The sequence below is a fragment of the Fragaria vesca genome, linkage group LG5, assembly GCF_000184155.1.
Source record: "Fragaria vesca subsp. vesca linkage group LG5, FraVesHawaii_1.0, whole genome shotgun sequence".
NCBI lineage: Eukaryota > Viridiplantae > Streptophyta > Magnoliopsida > Rosales > Rosaceae > Fragaria > Fragaria vesca.
In genome coordinates, this window is record NC_020495.1 from 27,988,518 (window position 1) to 28,005,976 (window position 17,459).

Below are 17,459 nucleotides of genomic sequence, written 5' to 3' on the forward strand. Positions count from 1 at the left end.
CTTGTGTCTTGTCGTAGAGAGAGCAGGGACCAAAGTACCATATTTATAGACACACCAAAACATCAAGAGATCTCCCATAAAGACACTGCTAGATGTCCAAGTTATCTCACAAAAGATTTCCTAATGCATTACCGACACTAAAAACCTGTTGCTTAATGGATTCCCTAACACATAAAGATATACTTAATCCATATGTAACAAGGACAAGTAATAATACCTTTACTTTTATGTGCAAGCCTCTGCTGAAAGGACTAAAGAAAAACCCCCTGCTGGGTTTGGGGTCTTTGTTATATAGATGGGTTTGGGGTCTTTGTTTCTGTTTTGGAATTGAAGTCATAGTAAGAACAGATAGCTCATAGCTGTTATGGAATTGTAGGTTTTCACATACTAGTTAAACCGGTCAGGTTGCGGCGGCTTTCAGTTGTTTCAGCTGTTGTTGGTGATAAAACTACAGTGCCAAATGATTGTACTAGTGAAGAAGAGTTGTCTGTTTCTGAAGCCGTAGGAAATGGTGAAAAGGGGGAAGAGGAAGGTGGTGTTGGGTCCTTGGATGACCACAAAATGACCCGGATATGCCATAAGCTTATTCAGGTTTTCATGGTTGACAAGCCAACTGCAACTGACTGGAGAAGATTATTAGCTTTTAGTAGGGAATGGGGTGATATCAGGCCTCATTTCTTTAAGCTTTGTCAGGACCGAGCAGATGTTGAGGATTTTCCTGGAATGAAGCATAAGATTCTTCGGCTCGGGCGGAACTTGAAAGAGGTAGGTATTTCTAATATCTTAAGAGTGCAGACCAACCTTTATTTACACTGTCGTATTCATTACCTAGATATCTTCTATTCAGGTATTTGTGTTTTTACATGTAAACCAAAGAGTTCAACTTATATTGTGTTTAGTGTACAAGTCAGATCAGCCTGGATTTAGTTTTATTTTCCCATGTGCTTAACTACTGGTTCCTTGATCAGATTTAACTCGAGAAAATAGTAGGCCTTGTTCCTGTTAAGTTAACTTTTTGGGAGTTAAACAACTGAACAGTTGTTTACAATTTATGGATAAATAAGTGTAATGAGGAGTGTCTTGATATATGTTTCACTTCACATCACTAGTTCGATCAAGGAAATCAGTGGTTTATGGTTGTTTTAGGGATAGTTATAGGTGTTTGAGTTTGTTCTGATTTGTGCTTTAAGACTAACAATGTTTCACTGCTTCTATTTCACAGATAGATGAAGATGTGCAAAGACACAATGAACTGCTTAAAGTTGTTAGAGGGGCTCCATCTGATATTAGTGACATAGTTGCCAGGCGCCGCAAAGATTTCACAAAAGAATTTTTTTGCATCTTCACACAGTTTCTGAGTCCTATTATGAGAACTTAGAAGAGCAAAATGGTGCGTATGTTTTCACTGCACAAGGGTACGGTATCACTCACTTATACATTTTTACCAAACATTTTTTGATGAACAGATTCAGTGCCTTGCTCTTGAAAAATGGTTTGAAATATTGGATGGTCATTATCATTTTGATGCATGCCTATGTGATGGCCATAAATATCATTTAATTAATTTATTAACACGATATGGCCCTCATCCAATCCAGTGTATGTGGTCAACTCCGTCGGCTCAGCTTCTGATTGATTTAATAAGTAGAAGTTGTGCAAGTACAATGTCAACTTAACCGTTCATTCATTGACATTTTTTTGCTTCGTACAAACATATCTAATTTCAGGCTTTTCTGTTTAATGCTTACTGTGGTCATAAAGGTGTTATTGTATTATATCTATTTAATTAGCTTAGTGGTGCTGTTATAATATGGACATTGACATCAAAGTATTATCTAGGCACCTGGCTCATGCTAACTTTTCTAAAAAGTAGTCATAATATGGACATTGACATCAAACAGTTCTAAAAAGTAGTTTTTATGAACACACAGACGCTACTTAATTAAGGTATGATCACCCTGGCTCATGCTAACTTTTATGCTCTTTTTGTGTAGGTAAAAGATGTATTATATCATTTGTATGTTACAGCAAGAGGTAACCTTCAGAAGCTTATGCCAAAAGAAATTCGGATTGTCAAGCGTCTGCTTACAATTGACGATCCTGAGGAGCGCCTGTCTGCGTTGCAAGATGCATTTACCCCAGGAGAGGAACTTGAAGGGAAGGATGTAGATAACCTCTACACGTATGTATCAAGAAATCAGTTACTCTTACTAATGAGCTTCTGGATATCTATACATTTGTTTGTTGTGCTTCATTCAACCACAATCCTCAGATATTTGTGTTGGTATAAGGATTTTTGGCTATCCCTTTTATGATCAAAACACAAGACACAAGTTATTTTATATATCCTGATGGTAAGGATATCACAAGTGAAAAATGAAGACTTGACAAGATCACATGTGCCTAGGTAACTGGTGCATATGCATCTGATGCTTTTCATTGAGAATTCTACATATCCTGATGGTAAGGATATCACAAGTGAAGAATGAAGACCTACCAAGATCTCATGTGCATCAGGTAGTTCATGCATATACATCTCATGTTTTTCACTGAGAATGGCAGCTTTGCTTGTCATCCTAGATCGGATGATACCTCTTGGTATATCTGTCCTAATCTATTTGGTCTATATGTATGCATGTCTAAATGCTTTTGTTATTTGTGTATCATTAGTTTGAATTCCCCTGTTTGAATTCAAATCCCCTTTAGCAAAACATTTGTCGTTGCCTTGGTGCTTCAAGTCAGTCTAAGGTTGTGTAGTGTTTCCAACCTGTGACCACATGACTAGAGCTTAGAGGCTCTAGCTAGGTTTGTGATACGCAAACTAATATATTAGCTGGCTCTTTATTTTTATCTCATGTACATCAGGTAGTTCATGCATGTGCATCACATTCATTCAGGACGGCAGCTCTGCTTGCTATCCAGATTTGGTGGATACCCCTGTTGTATCTATCCTAATCTTTGAGTCTGACTTCGTGCAGATTTAAATGGTTTTGCTTCAGCTTTTCAAGTATTTGAATTTCAAATCTCTTTTAGCAAAACATTTTTCATTGTGCTTGAGCTCTAAGTTAGTCTAGGGTTGTGTTGTTCTTCCAACCCATGAGCACATGACTAAAGCACTTTTAGGCAGCTCCTTTTTCAGTCCAGCTGGGTTTTGTGATACACAAACCAAGTAAGCTGCTGAGCCATGTGATGCACCGCCCAAGCTATCAGCTGACCTATGTGTTCTCATATAGGAATAGGTTTTGTTGTGTCTCCTTCATTCACAAAACCTTTTGTTTCTTTCTTATTAGACCATTATCATATAAGAGAGTTGTGTTTGTCTTTACTCTCTTGGAGCCTTTTGTTTGTCCTTTGGCCCTCTCACTTTATGAGTTTGGACAAGGACTAAAGTCCAAAAGTTGCTTTCCATTTTGGTAAACGTGCATGCTCTCTTTTAGCTTGCACTTTGCCTATATATATGGAGCAAATCTCTTCTTGCTCCTTGGTTGTTCAAGATGTAGTTTTCTACATAGATTTAGCTGGGTATAGGTTTTACCTTGCATTGCTCATTTGCCTCTAAGTCTTCCCTTGGTGATTGTAAATCTTAGAGCAAGAGCAAGAGCAAAAACTCTTTTCATAAACCCATTAGCATTCTGCATATCATGAGTGATGGTAGTGCAACAACCCCAGAAGTACTCAAGAAGGATCAGTTGATCGAGGAGAGCTGAGTTCTAGAGAGTCAGTTAAAGGTGTTAGCTGAGGTCTGAAGAATCCCTCTAATTAGGATAGCTGAGTTCTGAGTTGAGTATTCTGAGAAGTATTCAAGAAGAATCAGTTAAAGGCGTTAGCTGAGTTCTGAGTTGAAACTTCTTCTTATACCTTCATATGTAAACACTTGAGAGACAAGAGAGGTAGGTCTAGATTAGTAGGTAGACTAGGCAGGATAGCAAGTCGTTGTTGTATCCCTAGAACTATAATCTTGTGAGGAGTGAGGTGAGTCACTCAGAGACATGAGAGATAGATCTAGACTAGTGGGTAGACTAGATATGATTGCAAATCGTCGTTGTATCCCTAGACTATAATCTTGTAAGAAGTGAGTTTTACATAGTGGAAAGGTTTGTCCTTCAAGAGTTAGGGGCACGCAGTTTTTCTCCCTGGTGCAGGGTTTCTGCGAATAAAAAACGTACTGGTGTTATTTCTTTACTTTCCAGTACTTGTTCTTTTATTTATTACTACGTCTCCCTGTTATCAGGATAGCTAAATGTTTTCTATCCTTGTAAACGGAATTAGACGAAAAAGTAATAAAGGCCTATTCACAACCCCACCCCCCCCCCCCCCCCCCGGACCCCTTCAATTTGCAGCACACTGAATGATGCTCTTCATTTCTGATTATATTTCTCAGGACCCCTGAGAAACTTCACACATGGATGAAGGCTGTCGTGGAAGGTACTCTAATATGGGAAGCAAGGGACCTGATGAATCCAAAGATCATCAAAAAACTGGAGGAAGGTAGTAGAAAACAAGTTTTTGTGACCAAGGGCATATACACCATTAACAGTATGTGCCTACATGTTAAAGATCAAACCTGGACCCTCTCTCTGAGACTCCAGGTTCCTGGCAGCATGAAATTTAAAAGCGAGAAGATTAGACATCAAATGATTTGTTAGCCTTATAGGTTATAACTGCTGCAGTTTGTTGGGTTTTTGTAGTCTGATCTCTGATGTACAGCAGCTCCTTTTTTGTTATACCCGTAGCCTTGTTTACAGACTCGCAAGTACTTTAGCCATAAATGAATTGCAAGTCTTTCTCTTCCTCTTTGTGGTAACTGGAGGTTTCTTATGTTTCTCAATGAAATATCAAGTTGATGTTGTTGTTTTTTTTATTTTTATAATTATTATTATTAATCAGAAAGTTGAATGTACAGCTGGAAGCCTGGAACTAATATGAACCCATAGCATGACATTCTCACATAACAATTTATTTATTTATTTTTTTTGTAGGAGGTAAGAAAATATTCTCTTTGCAGGTTGTGGACTGTAAAGTTTCCAGTCAGAAAATTTTCGGAAAGCAATGAAAACATGCATATGTTTTGGTTTCTTAAAATGAGTACAGCAGAAGTGAGAGGAGAGATCCATATGCAATAATATAAGGAATACATTTACATACCATCTACTAAGCAGCCCCTAAAAGAAAAGAAAAAAAAGAGACGAGTCTTGAGTCCCTTTTGTCTTTTGAGACCATATAATCTTCAATCAGGTAATCACTTTTTGATTAGCTTCCTCCAAATCGCCATAATCTTTCAAGGAAATCAAGGTCTCGGAATAACTGTATATACCTAGTAGAAAGGTCTCAATATAACTGGACACACCTATTTCAGTGTATTCATAGTGCACAACCTCATATGATGAGTATTCTACACGGCTGATGGAACCAAATCTTAGATCTATGAAGGAAACCCAGGTTTTGCAAAAATTGTGACTCGTGAAAAATATGCCATGTTCCCATTCCCCCGGAGAACCCTGAAAAGAAAAATCGTCTGGTAGTTTGTTATTGTAGTAGTATCTCACCCACTGTTTTTCATCAAAATTTTTCAACACCCATATCTCCATTTGTGACCGAGAACGCTTTGTCTCCACCATGGCCAAACATCCTCTCAGACTAAACAAACTAATATCCGAGTCCAAGTAATGGTGAGGAGTAGGGGTCCAACAGAACTCTTCTCTCCTCAAGTCAAAAGAAACTATTCTACGATCATCCCAAAATGTTGATCCTGTCCACCAATGCACAGCTCCATTTGCGCATACCGGCGCTCTGTGTATCCAGTTCAACTCACAAGGAGGGGGCGAGGATATCTGTCGCCACAAGTTTGTGCCCAATACAAGAACATGTGTTGTCATAGATTTGAGTTGATGATCAGCATCTGTTTCATGAGTAACACATACAATCTTGTAGGTATTGGTTTTATCATCAAATCCCATACCAAACTGAGAATTGCGATATACATTTGGACCGCTCTCTAGTGTGGCAAAACTACTTTCTGGCAGCCGTAGAAGTCCCCTTTCCCCAAGACCATTAACTAACATGCAATCTCCATTCTTGGTTCCCAAGCAAAACACGTTGCAGAAAACAAAACGCATGAAGCAAGGAGTGGATGACGAAATAGTAATTGCATATCTGCCTTCTGTTAAGGTATTGTCCTTGTATTTCAGTGATTGCAAAGTCACCAAAAGAACTTCGCGAGAGCAACACATAAGTCGAGGTACTTGATCGGCAGCAGCCGAGTTGGTGGCAATAAGTGAACGTGTGTGAAGTGTAGAGAATGAGATGTTGCTCACCATGTTTAACAAGGTCTTGGAGACACATTTGATGCAACCTACTGACTTTGCAGGCAGTCTCAAAAGGATATCGACCAGTGTATCGTTCGGTAGTTCCATCAGCTGCTTTTTCTTTGCATCATCATCGCTGCTGCTTCTTTGTCTCTCCCTCGCCATCATATATATCGATATCCAACAAATTTTGTATCCCCGAGTTTGTTTCAGTTCCAACCCTGGATCTCCTTTTATAATTAATGCATATCACCTAAATCTAATCCTAAACTGGTCGTGAAAAAGTATACAAATCCGTTTGGCACTCTGTGACTTTGTTTGACTAGGACATTTAGAGCAAAAGAGACAGGGAGAGGTACCAGCTGTTAAACGGTTGAGGTTCTTGGCGGGAAATTTCTTTAAACTTTTTGGTGATGGAGTCAAAAAAAATCGTAGAGTCACCTTTTTTGACAATAATATGTAGTCCAAGGCCTCTTTGTAGCCAAATCTTTCGTATATATACCATAGAATGATAAAATTAATTAGTCGGTTATTATCTCTACTACAATAAAGCCGGACGTAAGAAAGCTTCACCAAATTATGAACTGTCAAAACTCTCACTGTATTAATCAATTCTGAATAAACAAGCAAGAGGGATGTTGAAGTAAAATAAAATAAACTTTTTTTTTCCTGAAATAAAAAAAGAAGTTTATCGTGTGTCGTATGTGGAAGACGTGGGGAAACTGGAAAGGACAGTTGTATAAAAGAGAATAATCACCTCCACGATCAGCGAAGATCAAGTGAGCATAAAAGAGAATAACTACCTCTGCACAGTTGTATAAAAAGAAAAAGTAATCGAGGAGGATATACAGAAATCTACAAGAAAGTAGGGGATAAACCGAAAGGAAGCCTAACCACCGTATTCAAGGCTTATGAACGAGATGATCCCTAGATTGATAAATATATGCTCACAGCAGAGGTATGTATTATTTTCATGTTTTCACAATCTTTTTGTTCCATGATTATCACAGAGATGCTAACAATTTAGACTTTCTCAAGAATGTATAGTTTTTTTTTCTTTAGGGATCTGTCCTATCTCTAAAATTCTGAAAGTTTGAAAACGAACAAGGGAACCGAAAAAGCATGAATATTTGATGGATCGGTATTCAATATTTTCTGAATCATCTTTACTTGCTCTATCTTTTTGTTTAATTTTTTTCGTAACATAACTCTGCTAAAATCTATATATTATATGCTTTATCACAGATGTCTCATTGATCAGGTTGATCAGTGAGTGCACACTTTTACATGTGCGTTGCGCGGGTTTGAATGCTAGTAGCGAAAATATTAAACATGTTTTATATTTTAACCATAAATTACCCAATGTAGTGGAGCTAATCACCCGATGTAAATTACCATGTGTACCCTCACATCTTTTGGTTTTAACGTGAAGTTGATAGAGATTGTACAAAAAAAATTGAAAAAGAAAAAAAAAAGAAAAGAAAAGGCGAAACCACATAAACTCGCCTTCGCGCACAACTTACTCACCAATGCAAACTTCGATGTGACCACGGCCTCATCTTCCCCTCCCTTTCAATTCCCCGATTTAATGGCCTCCGACACTACGCCTCCCCTTCCCCAAACCCACAGCCATCTCACCTTCCCTAGATCTTCAACCGGCGGCGATGTGACGGGCGGGCCTTGACGGATCTGAAGAGGTGAAGTGGATGATGCCGCCGGCGAGCGAGGAGTGGATGATGCCGTCGACGAGACGCAGAGGATGGAGAGGGAGACGCGGCGGATCGCGCCGCCGCGAGAGGAAAAGCTGGGTTAAATTTTCAACGGAGGTAATTTTTTTTATTGTTTTATTTATTTATTTATTATTTTTTACAGTTTTGTTTTTTTACCAATGCGGGTCGGGTCAAAAGCTGGGCTTTTTTTCTTACAATTTGAACCGGCCCAGACCCGAGTTCGCGAAAATAAACACACCCTCTCCTTTTCGAAAACGAAAATTGCCTCCAAACACTATTACGTCGTCTTCTTCCTCCCTCCTCTCTCACTCTGCAACATTTCTGGAATTTTCAAACTTAAAGTTTCTAAATTTTATTGCTTTTTCTCACATTACCCACCCACCCTGCTTCAGCCCCAAACCCGTCACCCATTTTTCTTTACTTTTCTGGTTCTTGGTTCTTGTTGATCAAGAATCGTCACCAATTCTTGATCACTAAAGATGAGTAATTTGGGGTCATCTCCAGGGGTTACAGGCAATGGCAATGGCAATGGCCTGCCTATTGTCCCTATCGACGTGAGTGATCGCATTTTGGCTGGATTATCCATGATTACTCTTGCAGAGCTTCGGTTGATCTCCAGGGAATGGCGACTAGTGGTCCACTCTCATCAGGAGAGAGAAAGGCGGAGGGAGGCCCTGCTTGTTATTTTCAACCGGGATCGTCTACTCTCTGTAATTCACCGGCATCATCTCATGAGGATGAACTTGGAACGCCGTGAACGGCCACGCCTGACTCGCAGGGAATTCCCAGAACTGGAACTGGAATTCCCTGTGAGGGTACTCGTCGGATGTTGCCAGGGTCTTGTCCTTGTTTTGGATCGCGCGTGGAGGCCGTTCGTGTTGAATCCCCGCACCCTTGGATGGCATCAGGTAGCTGTTGAAGACCGTCATGGCTATCAACGTACCTATGCCATTGGGTGGATGGTCTTTGGGGGCCTGCAATGCTGTGTGGTCCTGAGGTGTGTTCCTGGATCAATGGGACGCATCTCTGTGTACAATCTCCACACATCTCAGTGGACCACACGCCATACACATGGTACAACCACTGCAGTTGTGACCGGCTGGGAATCGAGCGCATTTGTTTCTGGCTACTTCATATGGCTCGTGAGGTTTAACAACGAGGAGGCTATTGTTCTGTATAATGGTGCAACCGATGTTGTTTCCTGTATACTTCTCAGTCCCTCCTTGCGCGGGATTGACATGTGCCTTGGAAACGTTGGCGATGACTATGCAGCCATGTGGGGAAGAAATGGAGGCCAAACATGTTTCTGGACTGTTGACATTGAAGGCAGGACCTTGAGACCCATTCATGTAACCGGCTACGGCAGAAGAAGTCGCTTCCAACCACTGTCCTTCCTCCCTGACTCTGATGCCATTTTCCTATGTCAAAGTGTGCGCCTCGAGCTCTATCGTCTGACTAGCCACAGCAGATTTTCCTTAGCAATTCAAGATGATGACCCTCCGGTTATCAACCGTGGTGAAAACTTCCTGAGAGGCGATATTTTGATGGCTATTTCTTTCACTGAGACTTTGATTTCTCCATGGGTCTTCCAGCAACATTGATGCGGACTCTCAGGTGTGTTTGTCTACTGAAGTTGATTAGGTGCTGTTTGATGCATGCGAATTCATTAATCTATTTATCTGATTATAGTGTTATGTTCTTGGTCTTGTAAAGTTTTGATGCTTTGAGCCTTTTGATTTTAGTTGTGTACTGATATTCTGCTCTCCTTGATTTTCTTTATAGCTTTCGTTATATTCATTTTAAGATTGGCTGTGTGATTCTGATGTGTTGGTATCGATGTTGAACTTTGATTTCTGATTTGTTTCCAGTTTGTATCGTTGGGTTAATTAGTTCTTGGTTCAGCTCTAAAGACGTGGTCTGTGTCTTCATACTTGAAATTATGCTTATATCTATTCTTCAGCATTTTGGCTTCACTTTGAAAGTCTGAAACTGTTGGATTACTTGTCCGATGCTATGGTAATGGGACTTTTGAGGGGTCAGAATTCAGAAACATGCTTATTTTCACCATTGTTAGAATTCGATATCCCAAGTAAACTTGTATGGTGATTCTTCTAGGTAACACTGCTTTATAATGGTACGTGGCCTAGTAAGGCTTAATTTCGATAATAGTAGCAGTGATGGGTCATGAATTAGGCATGTTGTCATACGGAATTTGGATGACAGCGAACCTTGAAATTTGGTTATTCATGTCCTGCTCATGGTGATTGATTACTAGGAAATTTTCGGTCTTTTTTTTTATCCAATAACCAAGAAGCATTGATGGAAACAAAAGCACTGTATGTCGCTCAAATTAGATACTCATTTCCTTTTCAGGGAGAAAAGCATTTGCTGAGAGCTTCAATTCCTCTGGATTGTCTTTATTGATGTTAGTTCTTTATTTGATGTTATCAATTTTGAGCTTGATATCTGTATTTTTTTGTTTTTTCTGTTTTGTGTTTCACCTTTTCCAGGAGACAGGAGACAGCCTTTACTATCATGGTTGATTTCGGCAAATTCTGCGAAGGATTTGTTATCTGGTGCTTTGTTTTGTTGACATCGAAGGATATGTCCTGCTAATTCCTTGAATTTCAATTATGGGGTTTAGCATTTATTTCCTTGAAACTTGGATTTCAGTACAATATTTCTTGTGTTTGTGCGTTCTCTGCAGTTTTTAGTATTATTTCCTTGTGTATCCTTCTCATCTTGAAACGTAACAGCCCATTCCTAGTGATGTGCTCCATTATTTTATCGGTTACATGACTTTATTTAGTTGTTGTCATCTTCATTTCTGTTAAAGGAATAATGATCCCAGCGCTTAAGTAAAGTTCTATGTTTAAGTCTGGGACTGCTGAAGTGAATTTTTCTACTAATTGTGTCTGTGCTTTATCTTAGTTGATTGATTTTGACAACAATTGTTTTTATTCGTTTAAATTGTGCATGTAGTTTGAGTCATATATATTCATAAGCGTTTTCTGAAGTCAAAACACATGCATGAAGGTAAAGCTATGTTTACGTTGTGTGGGGAGTTCTTGCATTAAAGAGCATGTCTAACCATTTTCAATAATAAGTGTTAGGTTTGTGGCTTGGTTAATCATGTTTCTTTGGTGCTTGATCATAGTCAGAGGTGATAATTGATCCAGTTGTCATGCTGTTGGTGTTGTTTTGCTGTTGCGGATAGAGCTATGACATACTTTCAAACCATGGTCCATTATGTTGTTGTTGTTTATTCCTTAGTAAAGTACTTCAGTATTGCTTTTGTTATTGTTCATTGATATGAGGAGTTAACAGAAACATATTTCTCTCATCATCATGCTCTCAGATTAAACTTAAAACGTTCAAACTAAACTGTAGAAGGATGATGTCTGCCCAGTCTTGTGTCATGCTCTCAGATTAAACTTGAAACATTCAGAACTGAAGTATAGGATGATCGAGTCTGCCCTGTTCCGTGTTGAAGGGATAGATAGGCATTAGGCTTCTGTCGTTTTTGGGCACATCACAAGTAGATCAGGCCAACAAGCTCCGCCCAGTCATTTATGTTAAGAATACGTTGTCTTGTATGAATCTTTGGGGTGCTAGGTTCATAGTCATGGTAGTAGTACTACATTTAAGTAAGTATTAATACATGTATTTGAAGAAAATACAATGTATTATTTCCATCAATTTATATGGGTACAATTTTCCTTTGGTATATAGTTATATCACCATTTTCGTTTATTGATACATATATTTTGGCTATTTATGCCGCTTATATATTTCAAGTAGTACTTATTGCAGGTTCTATTCAAAATTTCTGTTAAAAGTCTAAATGTGTTGCATGTATGCTATAGTCAAAAGACAAACTCCCATTGTATGTATGCTTATAAAAACTTACTCTTTGACTTCTAGTCTCTATATGTTACTTATTTTTGTTCAAGGGTCACACTGTACGCATAAGTAAATAATAAAAGCAGGGAGAAGGATTATACGTGTTTTTGTATTGTATATGTGTTTTTATTATTAAAACCGTTCTCTTTTGGACTTGAAATTGATCCAGTCTTCTAAAATCTGCATCCAATGGTTCTTGTTCTCATTGTTTTGTCACCATTGTATGAATTCTTTTATTTTTGAGTTAATCAGGAAAGGTTAGAAATAAGAAACAGCGGGAGTAAAATTTTTTACTTGTCTTAACCTTGTTGAAAGCTTTTCGTTTGCCTTATGGAAAATGAATTTTGGACACCTTGTTAGCGCAAGAATAAGAGAATTTTGAACATAACAACTTTAAAGTCGTTGTATTATTGAAGTAACAGGAATCCTTATGGTCAGTGGGAGTACTGTCTGGTGAACTATGATTTTTGGTCTTGCTGCATGTTTTGCTAAATTCATTTTGAAAACCCAGATTCAATTTGGTTTACGCAGAATTGTGATTTATCAGGAATACTTTTTAGTAAATATATCTAGTATGGTTTACCTGTTGGTATAGTCTGTACATGCTGGTTAGCTGACTGATTCTTTCGTAACTGCATTTTCAATTCGAATAGATTTAGTTTTTCCTGGAATTTAAGTTGAATTTGCAGTAAGATTGGTTGTTTCTTCTCTCTCAAATGATTGTTCTTGTGTATAATGTCATTAAGTTTTAATACAATGTGTTAAGTATTATAGCATGAAGATTTGTGATGTCACTTTGTGTTTTTCTGTTTGACTTGGCTGCAAAAGACTAGGTTTCACCATTTCAGTAACAAGAGAACTAATGTGGTTTGCCTGCTGGCCTGTGATAAATTGGTGATATGTGGCCTAGTCGAGTTGGAGATTCATGTAGGTAGACAAAAAAAAAACAGACAATGACCTTTTTTTAGAAGAAAATAGATAATGACCTTGACTAATAAATTGTGATGGCGGTTGTTTTCTGAAGAAGAAATGAAAAGGGAAATTGACATGGAGGGAATCAGATTATTAGACATGGCTTTCTATTTCGTTCTTTAGAAATAGACATTTCCCTCAATTATGGTAACTTGACTAATTTCATTCACAGCATCAATTTCCTCAATGTGCATAAAGTCAGGAGAATTAGCAGCCAATATATTTACCTTCTAAACTGCATCAACTACCTCGAGCTTTCATGGTATGGTAGTATGGTACCCCTTCTTTACTCAGCCATAGGCTAAGGTCTATCATCAACACTCTTGACCTTAGTTATAATCAAAACTCAGTTGCTCTACTATCTAAAATTATGATTTATTTTTATTTGTTCTAACTGAAAAAAGCAAAATAACAATGTAAAAAAAAACAAAAACAAATTGTTGAGAGAGGGATTTGAACCCACGCCCTTTCGGACCAGAACCTTAATCTGGCGCCTTAGACCAACTCGGCCATCTCAATATTTTCTGGTGCTTTTTTTTCTATACTCTTTACTTTCAGGACTCTGCAAAGAAAATCCCCCTTTAACAAAAAAAAAGAAAAAAAGAAAAAAGAAAAACCCCTGCTCTTCTCTTGTGTGTTGCACGGGTTTACTACTTCCTTTCCTCACTCTTCCAGACCAAATCAATTTGGCCCATATTCGATGGAGGTTTCTACTCTCCAACCCTCTTGCTCTTTCCCGCTAAGAGCCCCTAAAACAATCACCAGCGACCGCAGCTCTTCTCTATCTTTCATCACTACTTCGTCTAGAAACTTCTCCCTATCCTCTAAAACCACCAAAGGTATCTACTTTTCACCAAATTTCACTCCAAAGTTACACAAGTTTGAATTTTTATTTAACTGGGTATTGTTAATTTGCTCTATGCTTGCTAGAAATTGTGTTTTCTGGGCTGTTGTTAGTTTCTGTAGACTGTTTTATGTATCCAAATCCCTGTGAATGTCATTTTTCAAGTTAAGAAGTGAAAGTAATAAACAATTTGTTAAAAGGAAATGGGAATTACCTTCTGTTATATAGATGGGTTTGGGGTATTTGTTGCTGTTTTGGAATTGAAGTCATTGATAGCTGTTATGGAATTTTAGGTTTTCACATACTAGTTAAACCGGCAAGGTTGCGGCGGCTATCAGTTGTTTCAGCTGTTGTTGGTGATAAAACTAGAGTGCCAAATGATTGTTCTAGTGAAGAAGAGTTGTCTGGTTCTGAAGCGGGAGGAAATGGTGTAAAGGGAGAAGAGGAAGGTGGTGTTGGGTCTTTGGATGACCACAAAATGACCCGGATATGTGATAAGCTTATTGAGGTTTTCATGGTTGACAAGCCCACTACAACTGACTGGAGGAGATTATTGGCTTTCAGTAGGGAATGGGATGATATCAGGCCTCATTTCTTTAAGCGTTGTCAGGACCGAGCAGATGTTGAGGATGATCCTGGAATGAAGCATAAGATTCTTCGGCTTGGGCGGAAATTGAAAGAGGTAGGTATCTAACATCTTAATATTACAAACGAACCTTGATTAACACTGTCACATTCATTACCTAGGCATCTTCTATTCAGGTATATTGTGTTTTTACATGTAGCCCAAAGAGTTCAAATTATTTTGTATTTAGTGTACAAGTGAGATAAGTCTGCTTTTAGTTTTAAATTTCGATGAGCGTAACTACTGGTTCCTTGATCAGATCTAAATCGAGAAAATAGTAGGTCCTTATTCTTGTAAAGTTAACTTTTTGGGAGTAAAACAACTGAATGTTTACGATTTATGGATTGATAGGTGTAATGAGGAGTTTCTGATCTATGGTTCACTTTGCATGACTAGCTGAGGGAAAATCAGTGGTTTATGGAAGTTTTAGTGATGAAGGGTACTATATGTGTTTGAGTTTGTTCTAATTTGTGCTCTAAAACTAACAATGTTTGACTGCTTCTATTTCACAGGTAGATGAAGATGTGCAAAGACACAATGAACTGCTTAAAGTTGTTAGAGGGGCTCCATCTGATATTAGTGACATAGTTGCCAGACGCCGCAAAGATTTCACAAAAGAATTTTTTGTGTATCTTCACACAGTTTCTGAGTCCTATTATGAGAACTTAGAAGAGCAAAATGGTGAGGTTGTTTTCACTACATGAGGATACGTTATCATTCAATTATACATCTTTGCAAAACATTTTTTGATGAACATATTTAGTGCCTTATTCTTGAAGCATTGCTAGAAATATTGGATGGTCATTATCATTTTGATGCATGCCTATGTGATGGGCTTAAGTATTATTTAATTAACTTATTAACACGATACAGTCCTCATCCAATCCAGTGTCTGTGGTCAACTCCGTCAGCTCATCTTCTGGTTGATTTAATAAGTAGAATATGTGCAAGTACAATACCAACTTAACCATACATTATTAACATTTTTTTTTGCTTCATACAAACATCTAATTTCAGGCTTTTCTGTCTAATGCTTAATGTGGCCATAAAGGTGTTATTGTATATATCTATTTAGCTTAGTTGTGTTGTCGTAATATGAACATTGACATCAAAGTATTATTTAGGCCACTGCCTCGAGAAGGGCCTTTTATATATAAGTTTTGCGTTAAGTAAATGTGTGAAGCTTTAGTAGTTCTTAACCATCATATCTTCTTTTGAAAACTGATATAGTTTCTATCTTGTATGAGTAGCTTTGGCAAGCATTGGAAATACATGCTTGGCAGCTGTACAAGCGTATGATTCTGCGACTGAAAGCATTGAAGCACTGAATGCCGCAGAGTTGAAATTTCAAGATATTATCGATTCTCCTTCTGTTGATGCTGCTTGTAGGAAGATAGACAACTTGGCTGAGAAAAATCAACTTGACTCAACATTGGTTATGATGATTACAAAAGCTTGGTCAGCTGCCAAGGAATCGAGCATGACGAAAGATGAGGTAATGATGGCTTTGCCTCATGAACACTTGTCCTTGTATAATTCTAAAGTTGTTTCTGCACCATTATGGCAAATCAATGCATTCTTATGCATAAAGATGCATATGAGTATAATTCTGACCCTAGTTGTCTCCTAATATCATACTCAGAATAAGTCACCTCAAACAGTTTTAGTTTTGATCTAAACATTATGATCATTGGTGGTCCTAAAAGTAGGTCTTATAAATACACGGATGCTACTCAATTAAAGTATGATCACCCCAGCTCATGGCAACTGTTATGCCCTTTTTGTGTAGGTAAAAGATGTATTATATCATTTGTATGTGACTGCAAGAGGTAATCTTCAGAAGCTCATGCCAAAAGAAATTCGGATAGTTAAGTATCTGCTCACAATTGACGATCCTGAGGAGCGCCTGTTGGCCTTACAAGATGCATTTACCCCGGGAGAGGAACTTGAAGGGAAGGATGTAGATAACCTCTACACGTATGCATCGAGAACTTACTAATGAGCTTCTAGATATCTATACTTTTGGTTATCGTGTTAAACCGCAATTCTCAGATATTTGCAGCACACTGAATGATGCTCCTTTTCTTTTCTTATTATATTTCTCAGGACCCCTGAGAAGCTTCACACCTGGATAAAGGCTGTTGTGGATGCTTATCATTTGAGCAGGGAAGGTACTCTAATAAGAGAAGCAAGGGACCTGATGAATCCAAAGATCATCAAAAAACTGGAGGACCTGAAGAAGGTAGTTGAAAAAAAGTTTTTGTGACTGAGGGTACACCATCAACAGTATATGTGTACATCAAGACTTCTGGTCAGGCGGACCATTGCCCGAGTCTCTGGAGTTATAGTTTACGTTCTTACTGGCATGAAATGTGAGGCAAGAAGAATTAGACATCGAATGATTTGTCAGCCTTATCGGTTATGATTGCTGCAGTTTGTTCGGTTTTAGTAGTCTGATGTACAGCACAGCCCCTTTTTTGTTGTATACCACAGCCTTGTATGGTTACAGGCTCAAGTATTTTTGAACAGTAAATGAATTGCATGTCTCTGTATTTCCTGTGTCCGGAAAGCTGGAGACAGCTTTTCTGACAACTGAAAATCTGGAATCACGAGTTAGGACTATTATTTTCAACTATAACTTAATGAAATAACACAAAGTATTCCCTGAGATTAATATAGTGTCTCAGCGTAACAATACCACCGTTAGAAGTACATAAATTGAAATCTTAAACAAGCTTATACATTATTTATTTTACGGGTGAACTACTTGATAGAAGTTAGTTTGTTCCAATATCTCATATCTATATTTAATAATTTTTTATGAACCAAGATCATAGAGAAATTTTAAATACACACCCTTAATATCTTAATACACACCTTTATTATTTTATGTTTCTATTGAGATTTTATAGGTAAGTTAAATGACTAAAATATACATCTATTATTAAAAAAAAAAATAGCTCTAGAAATATTCTTTTTCAACGTCTTCTACCCTAAAATCGTCGAAAGCATGTCTTCTCCCCTAACCTCAACTCTTCTCCACAATTCATTTGAGTTTGTTTTTTTTTTTTTTTTTTTTT

The 17,459-nt window shown here is 38.0% G+C and overlaps 2 protein-coding genes, 1 non-coding gene and 1 pseudogene across 3 annotated transcripts; 2 read left to right on the forward strand and 2 right to left on the reverse strand.

Annotated features, from left to right (window-relative positions):
* The first annotated feature begins 295 nt into the window (after positions 1 to 295).
* On the forward strand, positions 296 to 4,700 carry LOC101306245 (annotated as a pseudogene).
* A 531-nt stretch (positions 4,701 to 5,231) lies between these two features.
* LOC101306535 (F-box/kelch-repeat protein At3g06240-like) lies at positions 5,232 to 6,470 on the reverse strand. The gene has a single exon (XM_004301896.1). The coding sequence runs from the start codon at positions 6,468 to 6,470 to the stop codon at positions 5,232 to 5,234; it is 1,239 nt and encodes a 412-aa protein (XP_004301944.1).
* Positions 6,471 to 13,348: 6,878 nt separating this feature from the next.
* TRNAL-AAG lies at positions 13,349 to 13,429 on the reverse strand. The gene has a single exon. It is a non-coding gene; the product is annotated as a tRNA-Leu (tRNA).
* A 153-nt stretch (positions 13,430 to 13,582) lies between these two features.
* Positions 13,583 to 17,048, forward strand: LOC101292126 (uncharacterized protein At4g37920, chloroplastic-like). The gene is made up of 6 exons (XM_004300615.1): positions 13,583 to 13,749; positions 14,048 to 14,436; positions 14,892 to 15,060; positions 15,630 to 15,874; positions 16,169 to 16,356; positions 16,486 to 17,048. The coding sequence occupies exons 1-6, from the start codon at positions 13,611 to 13,613 to the stop codon at positions 16,643 to 16,645; spliced, it is 1,290 nt and encodes a 429-aa protein (XP_004300663.1). The 5' UTR covers positions 13,583 to 13,610; the 3' UTR covers positions 16,646 to 17,048.
* Positions 17,049 to 17,459: the final 411 nt, after the last annotated feature.

What these genes read in the sequence shown, in the direction of transcription:
- LOC101306535 (XM_004301896.1), bottom strand. Translation starts at nt 6,470, where the DNA reads ATGGCGAGGGAGAGACAAAGAAGCAGCAGCGATGATGATGCAAAGAAA.
- LOC101292126 (XM_004300615.1), top strand. Translation starts at nt 13,611, where the DNA reads ATGGAGGTTTCTACTCTCCAACCCTCTTGCTCTTTCCCGCTAAGAGCC. An exon ending in ATCCTCTAAAACCACCAAAG is followed by an intron (nt 13,750 to 14,047) that starts GTATCTACTTTT and finishes ATGGAATTTTAG; the next exon opens with GTTTTCACATACTAGTTAAA. An exon ending in GAACTTAGAAGAGCAAAATG is followed by an intron (nt 15,061 to 15,629) that starts GTGAGGTTGTTT and finishes TTGTATGAGTAG; the next exon opens with CTTTGGCAAGCATTGGAAAT.